Genomic DNA, 12,915 nt, shown 5'->3' with positions numbered 1-12,915 from the left:
GTCTTGTGGAGCACAGTGGAGAGGAGGTAAAGAGAAACAAACACCAGATAACCTGCCCAGACACACTCTAGCAAGGAGGTGTGGCGGGAGGCAGGGGGGACCACTGCTGTAATTTTTAAAATCTTTCACAAGGTTACTTGATGATCTATTAAGAGCCTCAAAAATATTATTTATTTGGCCTAGGATTTCTATTTCTAGAAATTTATCTTAAGGAAAGAATGTACACAACAATCTCTGCATAATTATGCTTATTGCAGAATGATCATATAAGTTTGAAATAACTTTTCAAAAATAAGTGAAAAATTATATGACCGAATAAAATTAAATATCATTCATGTTCTATCGAAACTATCTAATGAGCTGGAAAATTGTTTACAAAAAGTATTCAATTTAAGATGCAGAAAGCAAAATTACCTATATAGTGAGTTGGGAAGACCCCTTGAGAATAGAACGGCAACCCGCTCCAGCATGCTTGTCTGGAGAATCCCATGGACAGAGGAGCCTGGCAGGCTATGTTCCATAGGGTTGCAAACAGTCAGACACGACTGAAGTGGCTGAGCACGCAGGCACGCACATGTGAGTACCCTGTGGACAGAAGCTTTGATTTACTACCATGTATTTTCTTCTATATATTTACTTCTAGCTATTTTCAGCATCTAGAATAACACCTGGCATACAGCATAAGCTATAGGCAAATATATATACATCAGGTAAAATTACAGAACACATTTCCAAAAATTAACAGTGCCTCTTTGTGGATGGCAGATTTAAGGGTGATGTTTGTTACTTTCACATTTAAATTTTCCTATTTTATGATAAGAAAAAAATCCTTTTTAAATAAAGATCTTTTATAATTTTTTGAAGCATCATTATAGAAACCCTGTACAAGCTTCTTTTTTTTAATTTTTTATTATTATTTTACTTATTTTTTAATTTACTTTACAATATTGTATTGGTTTTGCCATACATCAACATGCATCCACCACGGGTGTACACGTGTTCCCCATCCTGAACCCCCCTCCCACCTCCCTCCCCATACCATCCCTCTGGGTCATCCCAGTGCACCAGCCCCAAGCTTCCTATATCCTCCGTCGAACCTGGACTGGCGATTCGTTTCTTATATGATATTATACATGTTTTAATGCCATTCTCTTAAATCATACCCCCCCCCCCCGCAACAGAATCCAAAAGACTGTTCTATGTATCTGTGTCTCTTTTGATGTCTCACATATAGGGTTGTTGTTACCATCTTTCTAAATTCCATATATATGCATTAGTATACTGTATTGGTGTTTTTCTTTCTGGCTTACTTCACTCTGTATAATAGACTCCAGTTTCATCCACCTCATTAGAACTGATTCAAATGTATTCTTTGTAATGGCTGAGTAATACTCCATTGTGTATATGTACCACAGCTTTCTTATCCATTCATCTGATGATGGACATCTAAGTTGCTTCCATGTCCTGGCTCTTATAAATAGTGCTGCGATGAACATTGGGGTACACATGTCTCTTTCAATTCTGGTTTCCTCAGTGTGTATGCCCAGCAGTGGGATTGCTGGGTCATATGGCAGTTCTATTTCCAGTTTTTTAAGGAATCTCCACACTGTTCTCCATAATGGCTGTACTAGTTTGCATTCCCACCAACAGTGTAAGAGGGTTCCCTTTTCTCCACACCCTCTCCAGCATTTATTGCTTGTAGACTTTTGGATCACAGCCATTCTGACTGGCATGAAATGGTACCTCACTGTGGTTTTGATTTGCATTTCTCTGATAATGAGTGATGTTGAGCATCTTTTCATGTGTTTGTTAGCCATCCGTATGTCTTCTTTAGAGAAATGTCTATTTAGTTCTTTGGCCCATTTTTTGATTGGGTCATTTATTTTTTTGGAATTGAGCTGCAGGAGTTGCTTGTATATTTTTGAGATTAGTTGTTTGTCAGTTGCTTCATTTGCTATTATTTTCTCCCATTCTGAAAAGCTTCTAGGATCCTTATCCCGCTGAGGTCACTCCATCATCGCTGGAAATCCCCTAGCGAAGTTCAGCACAAAGATTAAAATCTCAGGGAAAAAGAAAAAAAAACTGAAAATCCACTCCATCCTTCCACCAGCACTGGAAGCAGCAGCAGGATTTTCACTCATCTGGTAATTCTCCTTTCACATTTCCTGAGGCTGTACTGAGTCACCTTCTGTGGTGATAGGAGTCTTAGACTTGAATCTCTTTTCTGTAAAATGTTTAAAATATTTCACGAAGAAGGGAGTGAACTACCTTTGAGAGAATTTAGAGTGTAACGGAACCATTAGGAGTATTTTCCAGGATAAAGATTAAGAACTCTAAGCATCATAAAACCAAGCTCAACTTCTTTCTATAACAGATTTGGAAAATGAAGCTCATTGCATTAAGCATTTGCTCTATTCTCATGGAATGCATATACAAGAAGTTTGGTCTGCTGAGTCCTTGTTTAGAATATTGCTATTTTGGGTATGTGAAAACTGATTTCAACAAAAGAGTTCAAGCTCCAGCTATGCCAGTCTAATTGAAATAAAGGTTTACTTAGTATTAGGAAACCTTAGTTGAATCCCCCTTTCAGAATGAATTTGCTCTATGCATACATTATAATTCAAATAAATAGACATATATTTTTATATTACCAGTTTCAAAATGTTCTTGGGAGCTTTTGATTTCCTTGAAGGATTTAAAAGTTCAAGAGAGAGGTATATAAATCTAGGTCAAACCAGGGGACAGAAACCACTCAGTGATTTAAACAGGGTAAGTTTCATACAACAAATTATTAAACCATGATTATAGAGTAATTCTAAGATGGAAGGAGAATGCTAAATGGCACTGCATTGCTGAGAGTATCCAAGGACGGGAAACTTGGAAAAGAGGTCTCCTCTCCAAGGCTGAGTATCAAACCTCACTGGAGAAGGCACGGCTGCAGCCCACTGGATGCTAGAGAATTACACTGCCATGTCCAGCTCAGAGCTTGACCAAAGTCAATAAGTGAACAGGAAACAAGCCTGCAGGACAACTTGAGTGGCAACTGGTGGAGAATATACTGCTGATGATCAGTGACCAGCTGCTGAACCCACAAAGAAATTTTTCTTCTTACAACATCTGTCCAACAGCCTCTATGGAGAAAACGTAACATTGTGTACACGTTAAAGCACAATTTTAAGAAATTCCATCCATTAGTGCAGAGTGGGTTTTAAAGGGCAATTTTAGGCTGAGGCAATAAACTGATAAGTAGGGAAGGAGGCCTAAGTCAGGCTCCAGGCCTTATCCTCATTTCGTCCAGGGCAGTTCTGCTATTACATGATTAATAAATAGTGGTTCCCTGTAACAGTAATTTGAAAGCCAAAAAATACTGAAAGACATTACAGTGGAAAAGATATAGTGGCATAAACCTTTTAATTTTAGATTTAAAGAAAACCATTAACAAAATAAAGATGAAAATGGTATTAGCAAATTCTTATTACAGAGCAGCCCAGACTAGAGGAGGAAAGAGGGCTGCAAGAAGGGGCTACAGAAAACAAAACAAAATGCAATAGTAATGATTTGCCCTTACCCTTTTGAAGAAAGAAAAGTATTAGCATGGAACAAGTGAGTTAAGTATTTTAATTAAGTTGATAATTCCACTGAATCAAGAAACTAGAAAAGAAGGAATTATTTTTGAAGTTATATAGGAAGGAAAATAATCAAATTGCCTGGTCCTTGGTTAAGTAATGAGAGGTATTTATATAGTCATAGTAAACACTGATTGTGAGAAAATTTGTGCTACAATTCCATCAAATTATTGGAGCAAGAGAAAAAGAGAGGGATTACAAAATAAACCCTACTGAATCAGACCAAAGATTTACTACATAATGCCAAAAAAAAAACCAGAAATCAAGAGTTGTGTAATATTTTCCTCTGTCTTAGAAATATGGGAAGCAAATACCAAATGCTATAAGAAATGGCCCAAGGGTGAAAATATTTTGGGGAGTGGAACAGAGATTCAAGGGGGAGTGAAGGTTTTTACTATAATTGTTTTAGCTTTTGAATTTTTAAATTATGCACAGGTTTTAATTTGATGAGAACAGGCCATATCTTAAATGTACATGATTTCTACATTGTAAAATTCATATGGAAAACATTGGAGAAAATATTCTAAAATAAGAACAGTGATTGATATTCAACATGTTTGTTAACTCTGCCTTTATATTTTTAATATTTCAAAATTATCTAAAGTGAGTATGATCAGAAAAATCAGTATCATGGAGAGACCAAGCAAAGGGTTAAGCAAAGTCATTAGATTTATGATAACAGAAAATAAAAAATATAAATGAAAATGAATGCAGAAATATCATACCATCAGATAAGCAATATTTATTAAGTGACCATTGTAAGTCATCAGTCAACGCTATGATTTTTCCAGTAGTCATGTATAGATGTGAGAGTTGGATCATAAAGAAGGCTGAGTGCCAAAGAATTGATACTTTCAAATTGTGCTGCTGGAGAAAACTCTTGAGAGTTCCTTGGATTGCAAGATCAAACCAGTCAATCCTAAAAGAAATTAACCCTGCATATTCACTGGAAGGACTGATGCTGAAGTTCAATGCTTTGCCACCTAATGCGAAGAGCCAACTCGCTGGAAGACCCTGATGCTGGGAAAGATTGAAGGCAGGAGGAGAAGGGGGCAACAAAGGATGAGATAGTTGGATGGATTCATCAACTCAATGGCATTAGTTTGAGCAGACTCCAGGAGATACTGAAGGACAGGGAAGGCTGGCATGCTGCAGTTCATGGAGTCACAAAGAGTCGGACATAACTGAGCAACTATACAAGAACAATTTTAAATCTAGCACTAGAGGTAATAAATAAACAAAAAATGATAAAGCAGTGCCCATTCCCTTGAGGCACTTAAAATTAAATGGAAGAAAAAGTAAATGGAGGAAATAAAGGTTAAATATTAGATTATATTTTAATGACAATTTTTAAATGATAAAATAACAATTAAAAATCTTTTTTTGACAGGAAGTTTAAAGATCTGTTACTCAAAAATCAGTTGAAATGAGGGAATGACTTCCTCTCTTATTCTTGCTTCTACCAAAGATAATTAGTTGTAAATATTTCTCACATGAAATTATGAACATTACTGTAAACTCCCTAAGTGTATTATTCAATTTACAAAATTGCACAGGACTTTTCCCTAAAGATTCATCTTGTGTATTCTGAGGACATCTGCTTATCCTAATACGAGTGGTAATGACGATCTTCTTTTATAACATTTACCACTTGCCTGAATCGGTTTCAAATATCAAGTCAAATATCAAGTCACTTTCATGTCTGCCTTTAGTTCAGATGTGAATTAACCAACATGGTAATTAAGCTGAAATGTCAGAGTCTCCTCCTTGCATGGACCCCTTCTAGCAATACATTCTATATGTTTTTGTAGGATTTGCAAACACAAGGCACCTTAACCAAAATTAGGTAAGATTGTTGTCACTTTCTGTTCCAGTTTACTCTCCAACATACTTCTACTCATGTCGGATCGCATTTGGAGTGGCTATGAAGTAGTTGAGCTGGGAACAATTGAGTCTGATTTAATTATATCTGCGCATATGGATCACAGTCATGTCCAAGTATACATGTTAGCATTTCCTAGCCACTGTGGTATAGGTATGACTTCCAGGAAATTCTCACAACCTACAATAGGATCTCCCTCATTGTTGAGACCAAAGATGCAAAGCAGAATTTTTATGGAGCAATTAATATGTCCTACTGAGATTAGCACCAAAAGAATGAGGATAATGAGGGGAAAATGTTTCAAATACATAGCAATAGAGCACAAAGAGCTAGCTTGTGGAAAGTTCGTTCATTCTTATATCTCATTTAAAAAAAAGAACTTTTGATAAAGCTTTTCCCCCAATATTTGACAGTAATAGTATTTACCTGACATTACAGTAAGTTATGAAGTTGCAAGAAAATTTTTGAGTTATCAATAATGTAAAAAAAAATCAAAAATAATCAAAAATTCTCTCTATGCTCTATAGAAAACATTATTAAATCACATTCATATGAAATCACAATCATACAAAATGACAATCAAATTGAAAGCCAAAAATAAATAGGAAAGAAATGCTATAAAGTTGTATTAGGCATTTAATTAATTAAAATATAATTTTTTCTGGGTTTTATAATTTTACTGATATTGGGTGGCTTTTTAAAATTTGCAGTTTATTAAAATGTATTTTCTCATCTTAAATCAATGTTCACTTTTGCAGCTAATTTATTTGACTTGATTTTCCTCTAAATTTTCCCAATTTGTGTACAATTGAGGCCTCATAAAACAGACTCCCTGGGTGTTTTTTTTTTTTTTTTTAATTATTATTTCAAAGCACTTATAATACCATTGTTATGCAATTCCTATTAAACAAGCTTTATATATTGACCCAGCATTTAGATCACTTTCTCATAATAATATGCCTATTTTTCCCTTTGCTCCCCATGTGCAATAAGTTCAGATTTCAGATGATGCAGAAAAAAAAATGCCAAAAAATACAATAAAAATTGAGGTGAAATGTTATAGTAAATATTTATAATAGCAATGGTGAGAAAATATTCCATACATAAAGCCATTGGAAGCTGTTCACTGTTTCATCCCTTTTCCCTATTTCCACCCATGTTATCCTTCAGGAGGTAGCTGGCTCATTCAAAGATGGAAAAGTGTCACTGGCCCCTACATAAGAACTACTAAACAAACATAAAACAAACAAAAAACAAAATCCTAGAGAAAGAACAGAAGAAAAGAACACACACAAAAAGTAGAGGAATGCTCTAAAGCATAGGAAGAAGTATCTTAGAAAATAGACAATGACTTTAAAGAAATAGATTATCATCTCAGTTGATATCACAAAATTTTTTTCCTTAGGGAAAAGGAAATGAAACAAATATTCAAAGAAGAGATTTCAATATATAAAAGAAATTAAAACTGGCTACTAGAAATTAGAAAAGAAATGGAAAAGAAAAACAAATATATTGCACAGGGTTATCCTCTATTGCAGAGATTAAAAATGAACATGACTGAAGATGTAAACACACAGTATTGATACATGGCCTTGAGGAAATTAGAAACAGAAGGAAAAAACACAGACAGAAAGACAAAGAAAGAAAGAAAGAGATAAAGGCAACGATAAGGGAACAAGTGTCCAGTAAGCACACTTCTTGTCCCTAGTCACAAAGAAATAAATGTGGCATATCAGGTCCTTCCTGCCAAAAATTGGCAAAAAATACACAAGAAAACAGATCTTCAGGAAGGTGTTGAAGTTGCAAGATGAATAAAAAATCATATAGGATCTGCAGCAGGAAAAATGTCATACACAATAGGTGGAAGTTGAGGTGGCCTCAACTCTCTTTACAACCCTAGCCAAGACCAGAGACAAACAGAAGTAAACACTTCTTTGCTTGGTGTTGTCACCCAAATGTGCCATTTGGAATTATTGGTCCCTATCTTGGGATCCAGACAGAGACAAGAGGACAACTCAACATCCACACAGTGGCAAAAGCTGAAGACGTTTTCAGTCAACTCTAGATCCATCCAGCACATCTGAGTGATAACCCTTTCTAACTATGTAAGCCACTGTGATTTCATTCCTTGACTAATTGTTGAAAGTTTACTACCTAATGCAAAGATGATATAAATATTATAAAAAAATCAACCATGGAAAAATAGCAATGTGAGTAACAGAAATCAGAGTAAGGGTGAAGATGAAGAAGGTTGGATAAAGTATACTAATTTCCTTATCATTCATATGTAAAATTCAATAAATATACTCTAAATGTGAAGCAGTATAATAATTACACTCTCAGAAAAAAAGTTTTTTTTTTCCTTTTCCTAATCTCCTAAAGGAAATCAGTGCTGAATATTCCTTGGAAGGACTGATGCTGAAGCTGAAACTCCAATACTTTGGCCACCTGATGCGAAAAACTGACTCATTGGAAAAGACCCTGATGCTGGGAAAGATTGAAGGCAGGAGAATAAGGGGACGACAGAGGATGAGATGGTTGGATGGCATCACCAACTCTATGGACATGAGTTCGAGTAAGCTCTGGGAGTTGGTAATGTACAGGGAAGCCTGGCGTGCTACAGTCTAAGGGGTCTCAAAGAGTCGGACACAGCTGAGTGACTGAACTTACTGAATCTTACAGGAATCTTTCAAAACCTAATATTTTTTATACTGAAGGAATTTACTGTTTTCTCAAAATATTAGCAATGTTTGTTTCATTTCAATGCTTTACTTTGATAAATTTAGATAAAACTAATAATTTAAAAGAAAATAATACATTGTATAAGCTAATATTTTAAATATTTCCATGCTTCTTGCCTTGAGTCTTCAATACAGAAATATCTGAATTTTAGGATACCAAATATTAATATTAGTTACTCCTGGATGGTGAAAATTTGTGGTAGAATCTACCCTTTTATTTTTCTGCTTTTAAAAATCTACCCTTTATTTTCCAAAAAATACAAATTAAATAAAACAATAAAATAGATACAAAACAAATGCAATTTGTTTTTACAAAACAATAAAGTCATTAGTCACAAAAATGAGCACCTATTTTGAACACTTACTTTACACCATTATGCCACAGACACAAATTACAAGCAATAAGATAATATTTTGCTTCACATTTCATAATTACACAAAACTTTAACAGTTACAAAAATACATGCCAACAAAATTTTAAACTTATTATTGAAAAAATATGAATGAGAGATACAGATATTAGAATTTAATCTTCCAGATCAAAATTTAGATCATACATTGCTTTTAGTTTATATTTTTAAAATCCACTTTTCAAGGCAAAAATATTTCACATTGGGCTGCCTTATGAAAGTATAAATATCAAAGAACTATTTTAAATGTTTTTAGAAAGAGAGTAAATCATATTTGGATAATAAAGGAGTATTCCTAAAAGGGTGACAGAAAGCTTCCTACATGCAACAGGGCTTCTTGTGTTTTTCCACATTTGTTAATGCTCATCTGGTTACTATTTAGCCTTCAGGAATCACCTTGGGCATCATCTTGTTATAGTCTTTGAAATCCCCGCGTTAGTCCAAGTGACAGTATTACAGTGACACCCTGTCTACATCTAAATTAACTCCATTATATTGAAATTATCTGTTAGGCTACGTTCTCAAATTTGGCCTCCAAGCCAGCAGTGTCAGCATCACCTGTGGACTTGTCAGAAATGTGTGTTTTCAGACTTCACCCTAAACACACTAATTCAGGAATTCCACGGGTGGGGCCCAACATCTGCTAATAACAAGCTCTCCATGTGATTCTGATACATGCTAGCTTGGGAGTACTCACTGGTCTACTGTTTTCCCCAGTAAAAGGTAAGCTCTGTATGGACATGGCCTTTTCTCATTCATTGTTGTATTCCTGAATCCTAGCCTCACGCCAGGCACACAGCACATGGTCCTTGAAGGTTCTAAGAAAAACAGAGCCTACACATAATGAAAATAACAGCTAACATTTAAATGTCATTATTGTGCTTCCCCAGTGGCTCAGCGATAAAGAATCCACCAGCAATGCAGGTGATGCAGGAGACCCAGGTTTAATTCCTGGTTTGGAAAGATCCCCTGGAGGAGGCTATGGCAACCCACTTCATTACTCTTGTCTAGAGAATCCCACGGACAGAGGAGCCTGGTGTCTACAATCCATGCTGGCACAAAGAGTCAGACACGACCGAAGTGACTAAGCACACACACGCATCGTGTTTCATGCACACATGCCATGTTTCAGGCATTCTATTAAGCATCTTACATGTATTTACTCACTTAATTCTCCCAGTATTCTGATGGGGAAGATACTATTTAGTGTCCCCATTATTACACGTTAAGAAATGAAGCACAGAAAGTTTAGGAAACTTGTCAAGGATACACAATTAGCAAATTGCAGAGACACTATAGAATTTCAGTCAGTTCTTATTCAGAGCCCTGCTACTAATCATGAAATTATATAGACTCACAATTTGTGGAAATATCTAATAATTACTTTAGATAATTTTTCCTCCTCTGGTATTTGTAAGTGTCTGGGTTCTTTGTGCTCTTTATTGGTAAATATATATGTGACATTTTGGCCCCAGAAAGATTATTTATATGCACACTTCCATTGATAATAGATGACCTCTTAAAATCACTTACCACTGAACTTCCCTCAACAACCATTGAATGGGCATGGATTTGCTCAGAGTCATTTTAGATCCCTATCTGAACAATTTTCTAATAAAGACTCAGTTCTATTTTCTGATTACTAAAACCCCTTTTTGAGCTTGAGGCTCCCACTCAAATCCTACAGATGCTGAGAATTTGTTGAAAGATATGGAATTGGTGATTAATTAGTGTGTGATGAATTAGAACTCAGATTGACAGTGTGACAAAACAAACTCACCCATCATCAGATCCTTTAGTGGTTACGGCTCAGATAAAATATATATGAGTGTTTTTATCAATTGCTTTAATTGAAAGTTAAGCTGTTAGTTATAATTTTTAGCAATATTTAAGAAAAGAAGACCACAAATTATAAAAAGCATAAGATGGCTACTTTCATAATGTCAGCTCACCTTTAGGTATACATGACTATAACAGATAATTTTGCTGTGGTTAAGTTAGGACAAGATGTGCTCAGGTTGCTTAAGAGCTGTGGTTTGCTCATTTCTACTGAATTTTACTTGGGACCATGCCTAATGCTCAGGCTCTACATGGACTGCAATTTCTACATGTAAAATTACGTTAATTTATTTTCATTTTGAAAAAAAAAAATGCCATTACCCTCCCCATTTCTTAAAATGACAAAATCCCAACAGATTCAATTGTTCACAATCGATTGCTAGAACCATCTTACAGCAAAACTAAGATTTAGTTGAATAATTCAAATTACCACAAGGCTAATTATCATTTTTATCTTCATTATGTGAGCTGACTATAGCACTTCTTAATTCCATCATTCCTTGGTGCTCTGGCAAAACAGCTAGCTGCCAGGTGTTATGACTCTGGCTCCTGGAATTCTGCCTGATCTCCATTTTGTATGGTAACACTGCAGCCAGGAAACAGATTAGATTATGCTGAACTGAGCTATGGAAATCCTGCTCAGTCCAGTCTTCTTATAACAAAGCTGCCTGACAGCATTAAAATTGAGGCTTAGTTAGAAGTAAAGTTTGATTCCATCACATTATGAGGTACTGGCCATGTGTAGAAATTAGTCATGTGAAGAAGGGAGTAGGAAAAGGAATTTGAGATATGCCACTTGTCAACAATATATGGAAAGAAGCAAGTGGTCAAAGGAGACATAAAGATTGCTATTTTCCTTGAACTGGTATATCTTTTGCTGCATATTTAAGGAGGATAAAACTCTCTCAAGACTTGTTCACTGTGAAAGGAAGGATGGTAGAAATACACACACACACACACACAAACAAAAAACAGGAATCTCTGATTGATTTCTCTGGCAACATATGGCAATACTCTATGCATGAAGAGAAGTCGCTCTATTCTGATTTCTTGACAGCTTTACTCTCTGGTTCATGGATCAGCTGTCAAAGGGTATGGAGCCAGAAACAGAGACTGTGCACTGAATCACTCAAAGAATGAGTATATCACAGTCAGCATCTGCTAATTATATGCTGAATTTCCTACTGGCCTTCTCATTACTCTGAAGGGAAATTAGACCTTAGAGAAAACTCTTTGGATACTGTCTACAGTTCACAGACAGATGACAAATACACCTAGATTAGGCAGATTGGCTGAAACTGAAGATGGATTGATCACATGTTGAGCTGGTTGCTTTGGGTGAAAACAGTCAAGACATTCATTGAGTAAAAGCAGAAAAATTTCAAATTCCAAAGAGTTTATCCCATATTTACCTAGAACTTAATTAGTGGTTTCTTTTCCTTAAAAATGTTTCAGATAGTCCAATAGGTAGAATTCTAAGATTCCCCAGACCCTGATTTGCATATCTTGTATAATACCCTTCCCTGGCATAACTTAGGATATCACATGACTGATTAGGTTATTAATCAAACTAGAGATCATCCTGTGTTGTTGTTCAGTCACTACATCTTATCTGACTCTGAAACCCCATGGACTATAGTCAGCCAGGTTTCTCTGTCCTCCACTATCTAACAGAGTTCACTCAAATTCATGTTCCTTCACTCAGTGATACTTCCAACCATCTCAACCTCTGCCCCCACTTCTCCTTTTGCCTTATCCTGTGTAGACCTGACCTAATCAGCCGAGTCCTTTAAAAGAGAAGGGCTGGCCTTGAAGATACAGCCTCCATGAGCTCTACATCTGCAAAGAAGTGAATTCCAACAACTACATAAATTTCCAAAAGGTTGTCCAACCCTTGACAAGATCCCAGGCTTGCCTAACACCTTGACTGCAATCTGAGGAGCACGTGAGCAGAGGACCCAACTGACCTTGCCCAAACTTCTTTTTTTTTTTTTTTTTTTATTTTATTTTTAAACTTTACAATATTGTATTAGTTTTGCCAAATATCGAATGAATCTGCCACAGGTATACCTGTGTTCCCCATCCTGAACCCTCTTCCCTCCTCCCTCCCCATACCCTCCCTCTGGGTCGTCCCAGTGCACTAGCCCCAAGCATCCAGTATCGTGCATCGAACCTGGACTGGTGACTCATTTCATACATGATATTATACATGTTTCAATGCCATTCTCCCAAATCTCCCCACCCTCTCCCTTTCCCACAGAGTCCATAAGATTGATCTATACCTCAGTGTCTCTTTTGCTGTCTCGTACACAGGGTTATTGTTACCATCTTTCTAAATTACATATATATGCATTACTATACTGTATTGGTGTTTTTCTTTCTGCCTTACTTCACTCTGTATAATAGACTCCAGTTTC

At 36.0% G+C, this 12,915-nt stretch overlaps 1 protein-coding gene across 18 annotated transcripts in view; it reads right to left on the bottom strand.

Moving 5' to 3' along the window:
- The window catches only part of LOC147369033 (uncharacterized), a 1,040,253-nt gene that overhangs the window by 411,755 nt on the left and 615,583 nt on the right, over window positions 1–12,915 (bottom strand). For 14 of the 18 annotated variants that reach the window (XR_015167180.1, XR_015167182.1, XR_015167173.1 and 11 more), the window contains one exon: window positions 415–585. The exons of the other annotated variants lie outside the window; for them this stretch is intronic. Coding sequence is in view for 4 of the 14 variants with exons in the window: in XM_086410774.1 (XP_086266900.1) it covers window positions 415–585 (171 nt within the window). In the remaining 10 variants the exon portion in view is untranslated. The remainder of the gene's footprint in view (window positions 1–414; window positions 586–12,915) is intronic. 18 annotated transcript variants of the gene reach the window in all.

Source organism: Bos grunniens, chromosome 7, assembly GCF_055505025.1.
Source record: "Bos grunniens cultivar Pamir isolate PY7600 chromosome 7, Bosgru_T2T1.0, whole genome shotgun sequence".
Taxonomy (NCBI): Eukaryota; Metazoa; Chordata; class Mammalia; order Artiodactyla; family Bovidae; genus Bos; species Bos grunniens.
The sequence above is the reverse complement of the archived record's forward strand: the minus strand, read 5'-3'. Positions and strand labels throughout refer to the sequence as shown.